The following is an 18,097-nucleotide window of genomic DNA, read 5'->3' as shown; positions in this document are numbered from 1 at the left end:
TCTGAGTCCCCTCCTCGATCACCGTCAAGCCATGGAGAAGGCGTGTTCTCGATAGTCTGGGGCACAACCTCAGAAGATCACCGGCACCAGTTCAAGGGGTGCTCGATCGAGGCAAAGGATCACCCCGTCGCCAATGCTCAGAGGGTCAGGGATGCAGCAGCCAGGCGGATGCAGCCAGGCCCTGGGGAGGAGGAAAGGTGGCTGTTGGAGCTTATTGTCTTGAAACAGCTCAGGAGGTAGGTACAGTTGCCAGTGGAAATGAACCAGTGCTGGCCGGAAAAGGCTCCTCAGTCCACCTCCGGTGTCACAGACTGCCACGGAGCCTTACTAACTCATTTTTATCTGTTTCCCCTCCTCAGGTGCTGGTGGCTACAGGCCCTTCGCGCAGTTCATGGGGAGTCACACAGATGCTGGGGCAGGAGTGCTGGAGGTGGGGGTGTCTGGGATATCTCTGCAGGGAGTGCTCACTGAGAGAGGTGGGGCAGGTGTTTTACATCTTCAGCATCCCAGCATGTTCCCCCGGTCTGGGAGGGACATGCAATGTTGAACCCGAGAAATTTTTGGAGGTATAGCGTGTGGAGATTCTTTGTGTGCACGGGAATGTTGGGGGCAGTTGTTAAAACCTGTTGGGAACTAATATTCCAGGTGGCTCATAAAAACCCTATGGCTGGAAATACTCTGGAGGAAATAACGGCAACATTTTATGGGTGGGCATCCAGGGAGAGGCTCGCTGATAGTGCACATCCTGCCCAGAATGTCAGCTGGTGGGCCAGCAGCCATTGCGCCATTGCACTCAACCTTTAGTAAATGTCCATTGTGCATTGGCACCTCAGTGCTGCATCACTGCAAAAGGTGTAGCACAGGTGCTGTTTCAGGTCATCTCTCCAAGTCCTGAAAGAGATACTAACTGACCAGGGCACCTTGTTCATGTGTCGCACATTAAAAGAGCCATATGAATTTCTGGGTGTTAAATCTGTTCGGACCAGCATCTATCACCCTCAGACTGATCATCTTACTAAGACATTAAAATCCATGATTTGTAAGTTCATTACGAATCATGAGGTGGCTGTAGCTCAGGATGTAGGTCAGGTCATCTACAAATTGGAAGGTTGGTGGTTTGATCTGCAAGCCAAATATCCTTCGGCAAGATAAGTTCCGGAAGTTGCTCTTATGAATGTATGTGATTGTTAGACAGAAAGCATTTAGGTAGAAAAAGAAGAGACAAAAGTGCTTGTGGGTGTGAATAGGTGAATGAGGTATTAGTATATTATAGGGCTATATGGTATAAAGAGCTTTGAGTACTCAGAGTAGAAAAGCGCTGTTTAAGAACCAGTCCACCCATGAGGAAATGGGACCACTGGTTAGCCCCTATTTTGCTGGCTGTATGAGAGGTGCCCAAGGTGGTCCAGTTGGCCAGGTCTACTATTGGCCAGGTCTCTCTTGGAAATGAGATTTAAATCGCAATGAGACTTTTCACCTGGATAAATAAAGCATGAGTTGAAGCCACCATGTTGTCCTGCTGTTTTGAATACAGTGGCCATGATGGACACCACTTTTCTGGCTAATCAGACTTTATGTACATGGCTAGAGACCAGCCAAATATGTAATATGTAGTAGTATTGTCGCAGTTACTTATTATCAACAGATTAGACCCTGCTGTGTCCAGACAGCTGACAATAAGTCAGCTAAACAAGTGGATGGATTTTTTGTCATTATTTTTATCACTCAATTAGATATTTCACAGTACTTTTTTGTAGGTCCTAGCACACACATGGATATGTTGTTTGATTGAAAAACATAAGATAGAAAGACAGTAAGCAATTTAAATATCACTTTCCGTTTGAAGAAAAACAGTTTTTCGCTTTAAGAGAACCTCTGTTCACCTAATGGACATAAATTACTTTACCATGAAATGACATAGTACTTAAAATAACTTAAGGTGTATGTAAAATTACTTAGGTCATACTTAAAACTTCTTAGGCTGTACTTAAAATAATGTATGCCACGCTTAAAATTACTTGCAGTACAATTTGTGTCTTCTTCCCTGTAAAATACTTAGATTTAAGAAAGATTAAGTCACCCCATAATACAGCCTCCACCCCAAAAAGTACAGGGTACCTATGATGTAAGATGGAAAAATATTTGTTTTTCTAGTAATTACCATGAATTTAAAATGTTGTTAAAATTACTTAGACAGCACTTAAAATTACTTAAGGCGTGTATCTCTTTTCCTGTAAAATACCTGAAATTTCAAATAAAGTGCCTTGAAATTACGTGAATTACAGGCTAACTATGCCCTTCGTCATGGATCGCATTATAAATTGTTACCCTAAAATAACTTTAACATAATAATACTTGATGTTCAAAGTGATGAATTGCAAAACATAAGCAAAGGTTTTATGATAAATGTCCTTAAAAGGGAAACACCAAAACTGGTGCTCAAAAAGATATGTAGATGTACACATAAATGCATTATTTCCTGAATATGCTTTATTGTCCTGAATTTCTCCACTGCTAAATTTTTTCTCTGGGTTTTAATCTAAAAGATAATTGATTTATGTTCCTACCATTAACCTGTTTCTGCTTCTGTCCTTATTTGCCCTAATTTACTGAACATCGTAACGAACTGTTTAGCATTTAAAAATGACATGCAGCCTTCAGTTCAGCCTTCACTGAGCTCAGATTAACTGTTTTGGCCCTAAGGGTGAAATTCATGACTGTTTATTTATGTTTAATTTCTTTGCTTCTGCTGTGGAAATAACAGCAGCCTTGCACATTCATCAGACCCAGTACAGAAAAAATGAGTCCCAGTGAGCTTAGCACATCAGCCACAGGATCTGCTATGGTTCCTCCTCTCGCTGTTTCAGATTTGCGTCTCAGCTTTGCAGAAAAGGCAGATAGGAAAATTATTCAACTTAAAACCCTCGTCTTCCAGGCGGGGGCTACAAAGAAGGGAAAAGAGCATTAAGAAGATAGGTGCTATGTAAATTTTGCATAAGAGATCAGCTTCTGTCTTAAAATTTAATTTAGAGGCGGATGTAGGATAAGGAAGAGATACCAAAAAGAGAGAAAATATTTTTGTTTAAATCCATATAGAAATTTATTGAGCGATCTTATTCGGATTCAGTGTTGTAATAGCAGAACACTTATCAGAACAATTATCAGCAAATAAAAATTTTAAACAAATATAAATAAACAGCCATGGTTCAATAGCTTGTGAACTGAAGCAATTGGAGTAAATATATTTTGTTTCAATTTCATATCTCTCTTTGTCAGTTGCTCACATTGTTCAGATACATTTTGGCACTCTCTTCTTTACAGTGTTGCTTTAGTTCACCAAGGTTTGCAAGCATTTGTTTATGCACAGCTCTCTTAAGGTCCTACCACAGCATTTTATATGGGTTCAAGTATTGATTTTGCCTCAACGCTACATCATTGTGTCACTCTAATCATAATTTGGTGCAAATACCCTACAAGGATGAATGCTGCCCCTGGATAATCAGCAAATTATTTGATAAATTTAGGTCTTTGTTAAAAAACAAACACAAACACAAACCAACAAACAATTTAAATGAGCGCAGACCTAGGTCATTTTACTAAATCTGACTGCAGTATTTGACACAGCTGACCACACTATTCTTCTCAACAGATGCTAGCCTAGGAGGAGGGTTACTCAAATTGTGCTCTTCCTAGTTATTTAACAGAATATTCATTCACTTCGGACAACTTTATCTTAACTGCCCCGACAGGGCTCCTTAGATCTATGTTGATTAATTTATATCACTTGCCACTTGACCATATAACCTAATTACAAACACGTCTTACAATTGATATGTTAGTGACTGCCAGTTGTATGTTTTGTTTAGACCAGGAAAACAGAAAAAGTCTAGACTCTCAGCCTCACTGCCATTAAGGATGAATTACTAATCATTTCTTCCAACTGAACTCCAGTCCTTTTAATTGTTCCTGATCATATTATTGATTGCGTCACTTTGCACCTTGGACAACGATCGACATCTGAAATCTGCAACAATCTGGGCATTATTTTGGATTCATCAAGCATATGAAAGATTAAAAATAAGGTCAGACTGAATAACATAAGTGAACACCTTCTCCATACCTTCATGTCCTCCCACCTAGATTATTAGAACTCATTGTACACATGCCTAAATGATGCGACTATGTCCCACTTAGGTACATCATTTAGACATGATGTAAAATTAGTATATCTTTGTACTCATTGTACTGCCATTATACTGCCTTATTTGGTACAAAACCTAGTATAAAACATGGCAGCAAGATTACTGACAAACACTTTGTCAGGGGTGTCATGTGTGGATGCGAGGAAATGAGGACCCAAACGCTGGACTCACAGGTAGGTGAAGGCTGGTGTTTATTATAACGAGCAGATGAGCTGGACATAAGATGACTGGCTGAACTGAACACACGTACGGAGTAGACAACATTAACATTAACAATGACACGACAATGAACTGGATGAAACTGAAGACTTAAATACACCGGCTGAATAATGACTGATAGGAGACTGGTGACTGAACAGGTGAACACAACTGAACTAATACACAGGGAGTGGAAACAGAATAAACCGAACATGAAACAAACTGAAAATGCTGGGTCAATGACCCAGGAACCCTGACACACTTGGCACAATCAAAAACATTACTCCAGTTCTCACAGAATTACACTGGAGTCCATTCACTGCAGAATCCAATTTAAGATTTTACTGATTACTCTAAAATTAGTCCACAGGTTACAACGTCTTATCCCACCCCCAAGCCCCTTACATGGGAGAATCGGTTACAGGTTCCTTACAGTTTCCACAGTCCAGAGAACCTTTGGGATGTGGTGGAATGATAGATTTGAATTACAGATAGAATTGTTGGATAGTATCATTATAAAATGGACCAAAATATCTGAAAAATGTTTCCAGCACCCCATTGAATCTGTGTCACAAAAAATTAAAGCAAAAGTGGATCCGGCACAGTGCTAGCAAGGTGTGCCTACCATAGTTTCCAGTGTATTTGAGACTTTATGTCAAGTTAAAGAATATGAAAAAAATCACATTTTTTAAGAAATTTGTGTGCAATTTAGAGAAAGTTTATCTTGTTATTAAGGTTAGGAAAATAAGTCTATATTATGCGCTTGTGTTTTGTATTCAACAGTTACTGTGGAAGATGAAAACTTCACCTTGAAAAAAGAAAATAACTTGTCACATTTAGCTCCAGCTTTCAGCAGGAGGAAGGAAAATAATAATAATAAAAAATATCTGTGTACTCGAATTTTTGTGCTTTTAAATGAGAGAAATTCTCTTTATCAAATGATAAAAAGCAAGCCAGCCTTGGCAATAAATGTTGGTTTTAGAACTGAGAAAGGAAAAAAGCAGTTCTGTTAAAGTTTCTGTGAAGTGTGTATAAAAGTAATTCAACTAGAGAGAAAGTTTGTTAGGCTTCTCCACTCTCCAGTTATGTATTCTACTGACTTTAATAGAGCTCAAGTATAAAAATATAGAGCTGCAACTAAGCAGAATAGGTCTTTTTTAAAATTCAAAAATTAATATGTAATCACAATAGCAGAACACATTTAATACTGCAGTAAATAAACTGGTGACAGTAGCCTACAGTTATGATTACAGTCTCACTTCTCAGTTAACAGTGATATTCTTCTCTTTCATTAATGATCTTTCAGTAATTACTACAATGAAACTTTTCCCCACACAAGTAACACCAGTTTGACACCACACCTGTGAATATGCAATGGTACTTCTGGGTATCCTCAGCAGTGCTGAGTCATATCCTCAGCAGTGTTGCAAGTGTGGGATTAAACTCTCATTTTATAGGTCTGGGCAGGTTAACCCAGTCTCACCAAAATATAAACAGATCTTCTCCAAATTGTGTGGTGCCTTTCTGTGATTATGTTTATTGCTCCATATTAATGTGAAAATGTTACCAAATCTTGGATATATAATACAATTGATACATAATACAATCTCATTATTAATGTTTGAAACATTAATAATGAGCTGTCCAGGGAGTACCCCGCCTCCCCCCCTATGACAGCTGGGATAGGCTCCAGCGCCCCCCGTGACCCTGAAAAAGGATAAGTGGAAGCGAATGGATGGATGGATGTTTGAAACACTGAAAAAGTAAAACTCAATCAGCACTTTTTCTAAAATGACTAAAAAACACAACAGTACAAAAATGCATCATTTTCTATATTTTCTGTGACATGTAAAATGTATAAGATTAAAACTAAAGCACTCATGCAGAGAAGTGAGTAATTTAATAAGTTTTCTGTTTACTAAGTTGTGTAAAAGCAGACAGCAACTCATCACACTGCAGTAACTCCCAGCGAGCTGAAAACAATGAGTCTGGAATCAGGGGGAAATAAATGCTGTGACCATATTTTGTGTGTAATAATGAGCAAAGGATTCCCAGATGATGGCATCAGCATTCATATCTCCTGCTGTCAAAGGCCTGTAATGATGAGGAAGAGAGAAAATGAAAGATAAAATGAAGTAGAAGGGGAGAATGAATGAAGGGTCAATGAGGGAGTGATGAATTCTCCTGTTGGGTGCTGGGAGCTGGAGATGCCAGTGCATGCCAATATGACCAATGAGAGGTTTTATCACTTTCTCATTTATTAATATTGTCAATCTAACACAGCGTAAAATCATGGGGATACGAATCTCAGAAAGATACAGGAGGAATAATAGATGACAAATGGAGGTTATGGAGACCTCTTATCATGGTCCCTGTGTCAGCCCAGCCGGCTCAAATAGGCTACAGGTATTTGTTATTGTTTTTTCTCCCTTGCTCTGTCTCTCCTGTCTCCTCTTCACCTGGGTGGAGCTCATTGTGGGCCCTCGCTCTTGGCCAACACACATGCGGCTCATTATCCTGCCACTCCCGGCCACCATTTAAGACAGTGGCTCAGTGCTTCTGAACGCTGGAACATTAAACTACTCTCGTTAGTTTTGCCCGGCTCTAAAACCTTCTCTCGTGTTTTCCTTGTGATATTCCTGGTCCTGATCTCTCGTCTTTCTTTGTATATAGCTTCCCTGGTCCCGTCCTCGATTCCTGTTCTTGGCTTTCCTGAATGTGAGTGTGAATCGCAAGAGTGGAGTGGTGTGAAGAGGAGCATGTTGTGTGGCAGGAGCAGAGTGTGTGCGGCATGGCCGAAGAGAAGCATGAGTGAAATTCCCCTCACCAGTCCCCGAGGAGCCCTGGGACCCCTGTCCTTCCCTTACATTCTGTATATAGTCACTTGGTGTTTTGTAAATAAATCTTTTGCACTTTTTCCCCAGAGTCTGAGCTTGAGTCCGTTCAGTCCTCCGTGACATCTCTCTTTCAAGAGGTCGAGTGCAATAAGAGAGAGAACTATTCTTTTTCCAGGCTTTCTTGTAAAATAACACTTTTTAACCTCATCAAGACTTTTATTGGTTTAAAAAGCCACAGCCATACCTCATATAAAAAAAGATGGACATATCCTCAAAATCTAAGAAAGGGAAGCCATTGTGGAAGTACTTTAAAGCTCGAACCTGCATTCTTCCCAAAACAATCAGATTGCAAATAAATTTATGAAGAGCAGATGAACATCAAAGCCAGCAGAATTTAGCACAGGTTTTATATTGAGGACCTAAAGAAAGGGTAGTGGTTTTAATAAGGCATCATCATTTTGATCCTCTTGCTGTAGCAGCTTCCCTGTGTGTTTGCTCATCATCAAGACAAAAAATATTGTCCCAATGAAGCACGGCTTGAAATTTTAGAGGCATTTTTGAGATCATCAGGTCTCAAGAATGAATTGTGTTCACCTTTGGCTATGGAAATTTGAATCACTTCAAAGTCTCACCATTGAAGTTGATGGCATGGATATGGGTCAGCAGCTCTTTGCCATCAATGTTGGTCATATGAGGGCACAGGCCAAGGTACCCTGGGCAGAGCTCACGGTGCATGTGGTGCAGAGCATGGGCCATTGCGTAGACGGCGTCCATCACAAACTGCACCTTCCCCTCTTGTTCATAGATGGAGTCACGGCCAACTTTCTCCAATCCTGAAACAAATACAAACTTGATTGACTTAAAAGACCAAACATATAAAATATATTATAGGCTGAAAGTTCAGTGAACCCACTATGGTCAATTGGGAACTCAGCTGTGGTCTATTTTGGACCTTCTAATGGTTGCTTAAAGTAATATATACACGAATGACTTAATAATTATCATCCAATAATATAATATATAAAAAAGAGAACATTCTGCATAATTAATACTTTGACTTTAGGATCCTTAAGGTTTATTTTAATACAAAACCATAAATATGATTAAGCAGAATTATGACTTTCTTAAGTAAGAAGTAAAAAAATAAATTCACCACTTGCAAAATAGTTACGATGTTAAAAAAATGTATAGTGTCACTTTTTCTTTTTTAGAGCACAGAGCTGCACATGAGCCTAAAAACTGTCCAGGGTTTCTCTACTGTGTGCCAGCTGTACATATTTGTGATTAAATGGTTTCCTTGGCAATGTTCTTGGTCTTTTTGGTACCACTCCATTGAAAAAAATCAAGCAAGTTAAAAGTGCCATGGAAAATGCCTTAAAAGGAGTTGTTTACTGAGGACCACAAAGATCACTGTGGGTTTCATTCAGCCAGCAACATTAAAATGACTAAGAAACTAAAGCAAAGAAAGAAGAAAAAGAAAAACACCACACATTCAGATAGCAAAGCAATAAGCACAATACTATTCAGCTAACTTTGCTAACATAGATGTGAGTCAATCTCTTCCCAGCTCTTTATTTTATCTCTTTTTTTAACCCAAAGGTTACGGCACTCATCCTTTCCGTTAGGCAAGAAGTTACTAACAAAGATCATGGGAATATGAAATGAGCAACATTTCCTCTAATAACCCATTGACATAAAAAGAAGCCGGATCTCATTAGTTGATTTAAAAATAAATTGGAGAAGACATTGTGCAAAGTTTTTTCCAAATTTTCTACAGAATTATTGGTGTTACTAGAGGCACGCTGCACCATGATGTTGGTGCATGCCAAAAAGGAAAAGCGAAAGACAGAAGGGGAAGACTAACTATTGGACTGGACCCTCCATAGACAAGAGACAAGGCTTTGTTGGATTAATAGGAGCTTCAAAAATCCAATTTAATTTTGATGGCAGACAAGAGAGGAGGGATCTGTCCAAATGGAGACATTTGCTCTGACTAATTACAGATAAAGAGTGATTACATATCTATATGGCTGAACCATGGTGAGCAGACAGCATAGGATGTCAAACAACCGAGGCTGACAGAATGTAGTACCAATTGTACTCAAGTAGCACTGCATCAACATAGTTTTACTCAAGTAAAAGTAAAAAGTAGCCGTCCAAGAAATTGCTCAAGACTAAGAAAGTATTTAGGAAAAAAGGCTATTTGAGTACTGAGTTACTGATCATAATGTCTGATTTAATGTTTAAAAACGAGATAACATGTGATTAACAAGTCAATGAAAATGGCAACAATGAGCATGCTCTTCTAAAGGCTTCATAAAGGCACCTCACAGACCAAAGGTCCATCTTTCAAAGAGTCTATGATTCAACAACAAAACAGTGAAGGCGAGAGTCCACAACAAAATCTCATGGTTAACTTCTAAGTTGAGTTGATAGTCATAAATATGGTTTTTGACAATAAAGCTGACTATGACAGTAATGAGAAAATCAGCAAATGTTGGTCCAGGGTTGAGATGAGCTCCAGGGCCAGAGCAATAAACGGAGATGCATGAGTGCTAATTCAAGTGATGATTCCACACCAAAAAGTTAAGAATAAATGAAGTCTGCATGTTCTAGCAGTGTGAAGCCAGCACTTTCTTCAGGTGCTGGCTCCATAGCATAACAGACTACCATGTTAAAATAAAAAGAGATAAACATGTTAAAATGTTTAACAGCCTGCTAGAAAACCTCCATTGGCTGGTGTAAATAGTTTCCTCATTTAAAACAACTGCAGGGAGGTAAATTATTTCTTTCTTTGTATATTTCACCTGTTTAAGTTGTATTTAGCTAGAGGTCTGTTAGGCTCTGTTAGTGGATGACTCACTCGTTTTATGTGTTCATACTTTATGCAGCACTAACAGTATAGCTTAACGTAGTTTATTCTATACTACTAACCTATCCACTTTTCTAATGTTTTATTTGTATGTTTGCACTAATTAGCAGCTCTCTGTGTCAGTTCAGTGTATTCATATAGTTCAGAGATGCACCTTGCTAACTAAGCTTGCTAAAACTACCTTATAACTAAGCACCCCATCCTGTTATCCAAATATTAGTAACATGGCCATAGCCAAGGCTATGAGGTGGCACTTTACAATAAAGTCAGTTTTCATCATCTTTATGCACTGTTGACATTGGCAACTTGTTCACAGTCTACCCACTGTTACATTGTTAAATTTTGACTGAATAGTCTGTTAAGAAAACAGACAGTTTAGTGTCAAGAAAGGTAAATTAAAATAGTTTACCAGTGTCAAAGGTAGCATCAGCAAATTACAAATAATGAATGGTTCAAATATTAAAGGACAAACAAAGACTGAACATAAACACTGGAGGGTTGAGATCACACAGGTCGGAGGAAACATATAGTTTTATTGTTAGATAAAAAATCTATATACGACATACACAAAAAACTAGTCAACAGTCTTTGCTTTGCAGTTCCACATCCCCTCATACCAATATTATCATTGAGAAGCAAGATGAAAGCTTCTCACAATGACATACAGAAGCTGAGACACCGTCACACACTAAGACGAACACACACACATTTTGAAAAGCATTTCTGAGTGGTGCTAAATACTAAACAGCTGCTTTACCCCTTCAGACATTGTTGCTGCTTTCAAACAAAGAAAGGAAAGAGGGAAAGACACTGAGTCTGTGTCTAGGTACATCAGTTCATCTGGTTATGTCCCTAACCAAGCAAACTGCAGCACAAACAGAAACATGCACACAAGAAAACACAAGGCATTCAAATGCAATCTCTCATCTGTAATTAGCCGCAGCTGTGCTTCTGTTCCCTTTCCCGCCGTTACACTGGGTGTATATATTGTTTCAGTCTTCCTTTTGCTCTTGGTCATGTTCTCCCTTCTGGCTGTGTCCTTCTTGTTGTGTATTTTCTAAGAAGAGTTTTTGGTTATATACTTTTGCTTCTGACCTGTTTTGCTTTTCATTGTGTTTTTTTAAGGCCTTTGCAATAAAACAATTTTTGAGTTTTATGCCTTGTCCTCCGGGTCCTGTCTGTCTGCCACACAGAAAATCTTGACAGTTTGTCCACTAGGAGTTTTGAACTTTTGTTCGAAAAAACTTTTGTTACTTTAAAATTCAACACATTTTTTTTTTGTTTTTGTTTTTTTTACCTATCCGATTAACTAGGAACAGTTACACATCTGTAAAGCTATAGTTATCCAAAATGATGTTTTTAGTGCCCGAAGTTATCATTTAAGTCTATCAAAGTTGATGAACAGCACTTAATTTAATATTTGCGACTTCAATATAATATGTGTACACTAAGTAAAAGCACAGCAGCAGCTTTTTTATGTTACCCTACAAATGGCCAAAGTGTTGAGTTTGTCCTTAAAAGGTGCATTAGGATAACATTAGGATTCACTCTCTTACTCTGATGTGCATCTCACAACCTGAATGAGAAAACAACATGGTCATTCCCATTATCTAAACAAGCTTCTCTGTCAGCTGCTTCAGCTCGCACACAAAAACAAACAGAATGGTAATTCTAGACTGCAATCAATGACAGGCAGACAGAGAATCCATGCACTGGAGGCTACAGAGATCAGAGACAACTGTGGGGCAGCAAAGGTTCAGCTCTGAACCGTCAGAGAAGAAGACAAGCTCACCTGTGAAAAGCATCTGTCAGGTAATTTGGCTGAAAGCTGCTTTTATCTGAGCATGTGTGTGTGATGTGTTCCTGTTGCAGCGCTACACTTCAAACAGAAGCCTTTCATTTTCATTAAACCCCCTAATTTATCCATTAACAAAAGATTATTGATGTATTTTTAAATCATATTATAGTGGAGTGGAAAGATTAAAGGAGTTCAATATATGCACATTTTTACTGGATAGCATGCACAGTTTAAGGGCTGTTTAGAATTTTTAACAGAATGAAATTAATGAAATATCATTTCTTCATTTGGACTTTAAAAACTTCCTTCATATTCCTATGGAATTAGACAAATTAACAGATTCATCAATATATACAGGGTTGGTTTAGGTGGTTTAATGGTGTATTTGAAAAAACAAACAAACAAACAAACAAAAACAGCACCTCTGCTAAATCACTGACTATGGCAACTTTATTCAAAGAACAGAAATATTTCATATTTTAAGACACATTATGAATCCACGTAATTTTACAAATATGATTAAAGAACTGAAAAACATGTTCTCCTATTAAATTCCTACCTTACAATGACCCCGTTGTTATTTTTCCTTCAGCTGTAATTAAATTCCATAAAGAAGGTATTTCTTCTTTTTAAGTCATCGCAAAACAGCAATCAGCGTGATTTTCAAATAATTGTTTTATGATATTTTAAACACAATTGTTATCTTCTTAGAATTACATTTACAATTTAAGTATCATTTTTATGAGAAAATCCAGTCAGCAAACTTATCTTAGCTAATTACATACTGAATGGTAAAAAATAATAAAGTGTCATAAATTAAGTTTATTAAAGGTATTTCAAGGATAATTGTTTTATCCAATGTGTAAACTCAAGTAAAAGATGGGATAGAAAGAAGATTCGCCCATCCAATCAGGCTGGGGAAAAGATGCTTTGCTTTTGAATGAATTTCTTTTTAAGAGCGACACACTTGACCACATGAGTTGAGCTCAGAGGAGGTGGTGACAGACATAACAGATTATTCCTAATTACCCCAGTTAATTACAGTTAATAAGCAAATCCTCTCACAGAACATATCACACGGACACTGAAGTTTTGAACAAACTTCAGGCATGAAAGACATTTCCCCTCAAGTGATCTCATTTAGGATTTCACAAAAATGAAGACCTGGCTAGAGATTACACAGAAATACACATTTACAAGTTGTTATATCAAAACAAAGAGCAAAGCTGTGAGCAAACTTCACTACATATTAGAAAAAGGAATAGAAGTTGAGTCTCCTTTAGTTTGTGCAGTTATTTTGCAGTTAGTCTGGTTGTGAGACAGAAACCAGTTAGTAGCTGTTAACTGAGAAGAATCAATGCATTGAAAGCAGCTGATGGTGAAGTCATTTTTTCTTTCAGTCTCCTGACACAGACGGATGCAACCACAAAGACCATAAAGCTCCTGATTTCAGCTGATTTGCATCCGCAGGATTACTGAGATCAATGTCCACTGAGTGACAACCCCCCAAAAAGGAGTGTTTCTTGGTTTGGATCAGAAACACAGCTTTGCGGAGGGTACGGGAGGATTCCCCCCCTCTGGTCTTCATGTCCCAGGCTCTGTTAACTAGTTTTTATCTTCTGACTTTTAGCAACACATTTGGAAACAGTCTACAGTGTGCACATGAAATCCAATCATAAACTGATTTCACTTTCAGCACAAGCAATCCTGTTATAGAAGACATCACAGTTCAGGGGAAATTGGAGGCCAAGTCAACAACTCAAACTCATTGCTGTGCTACTAAAACCATTGCTGGAGCATTTTGCTGGAGCTGGTTCAGAAGAAAAATGCTGTGACTGCTATGATCAGGATTGTAAACGAGAATTCAGGAGAGTTATCTCTCTCGCCAGCTTGGCTCTCAGTGTGAGGATGGATTAAATTTTGTTCCGTATTCCAGAATCAAGCAAATGCAATGCCTCACTACCAAAATAGCTTAATACCTATCTATAATTACTAATTACACAAGGCTAAATCATTAAATCACTGCATGATTCAGTGTTGTCCCTCTGGTAAAGCTAAAGTTACTTTTTCCTCTCCTCAAAGTCGGAAATAAAGTCCCTGGTGTCTTTCTCATCAGCCTGTACAAGTGAGAACTGCACCTACGCAGTTCTGCTCTTTCATCTGTGCCACACAGCATGTGTTATAGTGGATAGATAGTGCCAAATTAATGAAGTGCAAAGATGACACCCATCCCCTTGGGCTTTACCACTGTAAGGTAGCAAGGCTTTTTGCATTTTCATTATACATCAATACAGTTCCATCAGTCTTTAGAATAACAAGGTTTGATACTCACATACCACTCAACACTCATGTTGGTACACACAGTCTTTACAGTTTAGTCTTTCAGCACTTTACAGCACTGACAAAGATACTACACACACACACACACACACACACACACACACACACACACACACACACAAATAAGACTGCTGACCTGCCAACTCAGCTGTTTTGTCTGTGTGATGATGCAGCTCCAAAACTCAATCTGGAACTTCTAATAAAATCTTTTGAGATCTGCCCGACAGCAGCAGCCTGATCAAAGCTCAGGTAACATTATCAGGGAAGCAGTTGGAACACTGCAGCTTTTTCTAGAGTGCTGACATTGCCTTCTGCTCTTTTACTTCTATCTCCAGCTGGAGGTACTCTGTTTGTTTGTACTTAGCCAAACACCTCCACAAATGCTGTTTTGCGTATCAGACAAGTTTTTGAAGGATTTAGCCCATAGTGCACCTCTGCTGAGTGTCTCCCTGCTTATTAAGTCCTGATTCAGGGCTTCTCATGTAACAGACAGCTGCACGAGACATGAAATGAGAACAAAAGCTCATTTCAGATCAGATTCACTGTCAGTTAATGAGTCCAAATTAATTTTATGCAATCATTTTGTTTGTCTTCAGAACCTAAAATAATTTCCCTTATTCTTAATTTTTGGGTGAGAGTTTAGCTCACTGGGTGAGCAGGTAAAAAAGATTTCCATGATGTGACTTTAGGCTGCCACTTCAGGGAGAAGATTAAAGTGACTGCATGTGTGCTGGTATGAAGAAACAAGCGTTTATAAGGCACAAATGTGTTTTCTTTAATTTGTGTATTGAGAACATCATAGAGGAAGTAAATTCTTATTTTTTCTCAGTCAAATTAGCTTTGGCTAAAAATCATACATCAGCTTCAACCTACTTAAGTATTAAAAAAAAGGAAAAGATATGGCTTCAACCCATAGCTGGGTCACAGAGATAAATGAAAATATATGATTAAGAAGGAAAGGAAAGCAAGAAGTGGAGAAAGAAAAGAAAAGCAGCAGATAGAAATGTCTTGATGACTTTTGATTTGTGTATCCTATCTATTAATGTCACACATGATGGTGTTCTCATGTAATAGTGTTATGGGTTATTGCTGCACTGGTGTCTTGTGCAAATAACTGTCATCGTAAGGAAAGCACCTAATCTCGTTACATTTCATGCATTTATAATGAGAATAAAGATTAAGATACCTGTACATTTCTTGGGGCTGCCAGGTCTCTTGCCATGCATGCCCAGCTTACAGCCAAAGTTTTCCTCCCAGAACTCAGCAAACCATATGTTCCTGCGGTTATTGGACAAAGAGCGACTCTTGAAGTAACGGTCAAACGCTACCAAAAGAAGGAAAACATCATTAAAATCAGAATTTCTTTCAAAACATCCTAAAAATCTGGTCAAGTCAAGGTTGTTTCTGGCCTCACCATCCACAGATGCCCTCTTAGGAAGGATGGTGATGGCGCCTTCAGCTACCCGCTCCTGCTGGACTACCGGAGAGATCTTGGACCCCCAGCTGTCGGAGCCCACCCACAGGAAGTGACCTGTCAGATTGTTGCGTTTTGCTGCATCCAGAATTCTCCTTTTAGCATCACAGGTGACAGATGAGACAGTCAAAGGGGAGAAGAGGGGGTCAATTCTCATTCAATATCTTGTAGCATTAATATGTAGCATAAAGACAACAAGAAAGTATACACATGAGATATACACAACACACGCAGCACAAAACAAGACACTGCAGATCTTTCATGCTTGATGCCTAAAAACTGTCTTCATCTAAACTAAAACTATTCCCTCTATTGGGAAATAAAAGAATTTCCTAGATGAAGCTGTTTGTTCAATAACCACTGTTATTAATGTAATTTACTGTTTTTTTAAATTGTCATTTTACAAAGAAATGAGGAAATAATGTTTGTAGTTGATGATTAACAGAATAATTTAAGTTTATTTATTTTAGTTCTTTGAGTAATAAAATAATTGCTTTATGAATTATTAAATATATGACAGCTGGTAAGTAACAACAATAGTGAGTATTTTTCTCACTCCAAACCCTTTTACCATACTAGATAGCATACATCCTCCATACATCCAATAACTGCTTATTTAGTTCAGATTTGTGCTGGAGTCTACTCCAGCCCCCACAGCATCTAGTGTCCCATCTTTCTTAGACTGGTAACTGGTCCATGGTGTACTTTTCATTCCACACTATCACAAGGTAGACAAGCATGGTTATCTACTGTGCAAACTGCAAACCAGCAGCAGCCAATTATGCCCTACAAGGATTTGTGAAGCCTGGCAGCACAACCCAATCTCCTCTGAAAAAGACCAGCATACTCACGCCAGGTAAAAAGGATGCAAATGCTGGCAGGCCTCAGGAAAGACCTGGTCTTTATGAGAAAGGTCTTCACAACCACTCTCTGATCTGATTTCGCCATGTGGTACATAGTGGAGAAGAGGGTCCTGCTCATTGAGCTGACCATCAGTTGGGAGGGGGGAGTGACAGCAGCCCATGAAAGGAAACATCTGAAGTACTCCGAGCTGGAAGCGGAGTGCCAAGAGGCTGGCTGTGAAGCCAGCATTTACCCTGTGCAAACTGGGTGCCGGGGCTTCGTGGGCAAGACAGTCTGGATACTGCAATGTGCAGGAGTAACAGCTCAAGTCTGAGGACGACCACAAAGGCACTGGGAGGAGAATCAGAGAAAGGAAGCTTCTCGATCTGGCTTAAGTTCCAAAAGTGTTTTTCTCTATTCTGTATTCCCAGGTCAGTTATTTCACTAGAGGTTTTAATGCTGCTGAATAGCAACATAGGATTCCTGTTCCATCCATCAGTTTTTGGCGGTATGCCTCTTTCATGCATCATTTCGATAGAGGATACACACGTGCATCCTCAATGATAGCTCTTCCATTAAGCTTTTGTCTCTTTTTATAAGTTTTAGACTCTTCCAGTACTTTTGTTTTTCATGTTTGTCCTGAATCAGCTTAAAATTAAACCTGACTTTTTGTTTGTTATTCCTGCTTATCAAAAAGACAAGCTTCAGGCTCTTATTAAGATTTAGATCTGCAATTAGTAAATGGGTTGGACATTTTCATGTCCTACTCATGTTAGTGGAAATGTAAAAATAGTTTATTTTATACTAGTGGCTGCCAGTTATGTGAACACATTCCTACAGTCATATTCAAGTCTTTCATCGTGTATAAGTAAAGAAATTCTTTGAACATTCACAGTATAGTTTTTTCCACTTTGTTGTACTAGTAGTACTTTTTTCTACTTACTCATAATCGACTAGTAAATCATATAATCATAATAAATTACAAATTAAATAGGATCTTGCAATACATGTTAGATGCACAAGAAATAACTTTTTTTTACCGAATGTCGTCTTCATTGGCGAACATGATGACAGCGCGGGCATTGGGAGTCTCCACTAAACGGAGGATTATCTTATCAAACTCTCCAGGTCTCGGCTCACGAGGAATTTTCAGAGATTGAGCAATGCACACCCCACCTGACAGTGACAGAGGGAGAAAAAATGAATATTAAATAAACAAGACTGAGACTGCTAGGGCTAGCCTCAAGTTCATTTTAACCTTCTGAGGTGGTAATTATTACAAAACAATTCTATTCCAGTCTTAAACTCTACTCATGTAAGGAAATGATGTTTTTTTTTTCAACTCTGTCCTGTCTGGCAGCTTTTGCAATTAGAATTATGATCTGAATACACTATTGTGTACACTTTGCTTTTCCAGGATGAGCTCAACAAATTCTATAACTCCTCTTGTTCATGTGTTACTTTTATCTGTTTAGTTAATCATTTCTTTTTAGTGTTATTTCATTTATTACATTATATTTGTTGTATCACATT

General features: G+C 38.5%; 1 protein-coding gene across 1 annotated transcript in view; it reads right to left on the bottom strand.

Annotated features, from left to right (window-relative positions):
- Positions 1 to 18,097, bottom strand: part of LOC116319279 (metabotropic glutamate receptor 8) — a 110,826-nt gene that overhangs the window by 12,622 nt on the left and 80,107 nt on the right. The window contains exons 4-7 of the mRNA XM_031738561.2: positions 17,605 to 17,740; positions 15,662 to 15,816; positions 15,434 to 15,571; positions 7,870 to 8,070 (exon numbers count right to left, since the gene is read on the bottom strand). Of these exons, the coding sequence (XP_031594421.2) occupies positions 7,870 to 8,070; positions 15,434 to 15,571; positions 15,662 to 15,816; positions 17,605 to 17,740 (630 nt within the window). The remainder of the gene's footprint in view (positions 1 to 7,869; positions 8,071 to 15,433; positions 15,572 to 15,661; positions 15,817 to 17,604; positions 17,741 to 18,097) is intronic.

The sequence above is a fragment of the Oreochromis aureus genome, linkage group 7 (genome assembly GCF_013358895.1).
Source record: "Oreochromis aureus strain Israel breed Guangdong linkage group 7, ZZ_aureus, whole genome shotgun sequence".
NCBI lineage: Eukaryota > Metazoa > Chordata > Actinopteri > Cichliformes > Cichlidae > Oreochromis > Oreochromis aureus.
Note: the sequence above shows the minus strand (reverse complement) of the source record. Positions and strands in the feature narration are given on the sequence as shown.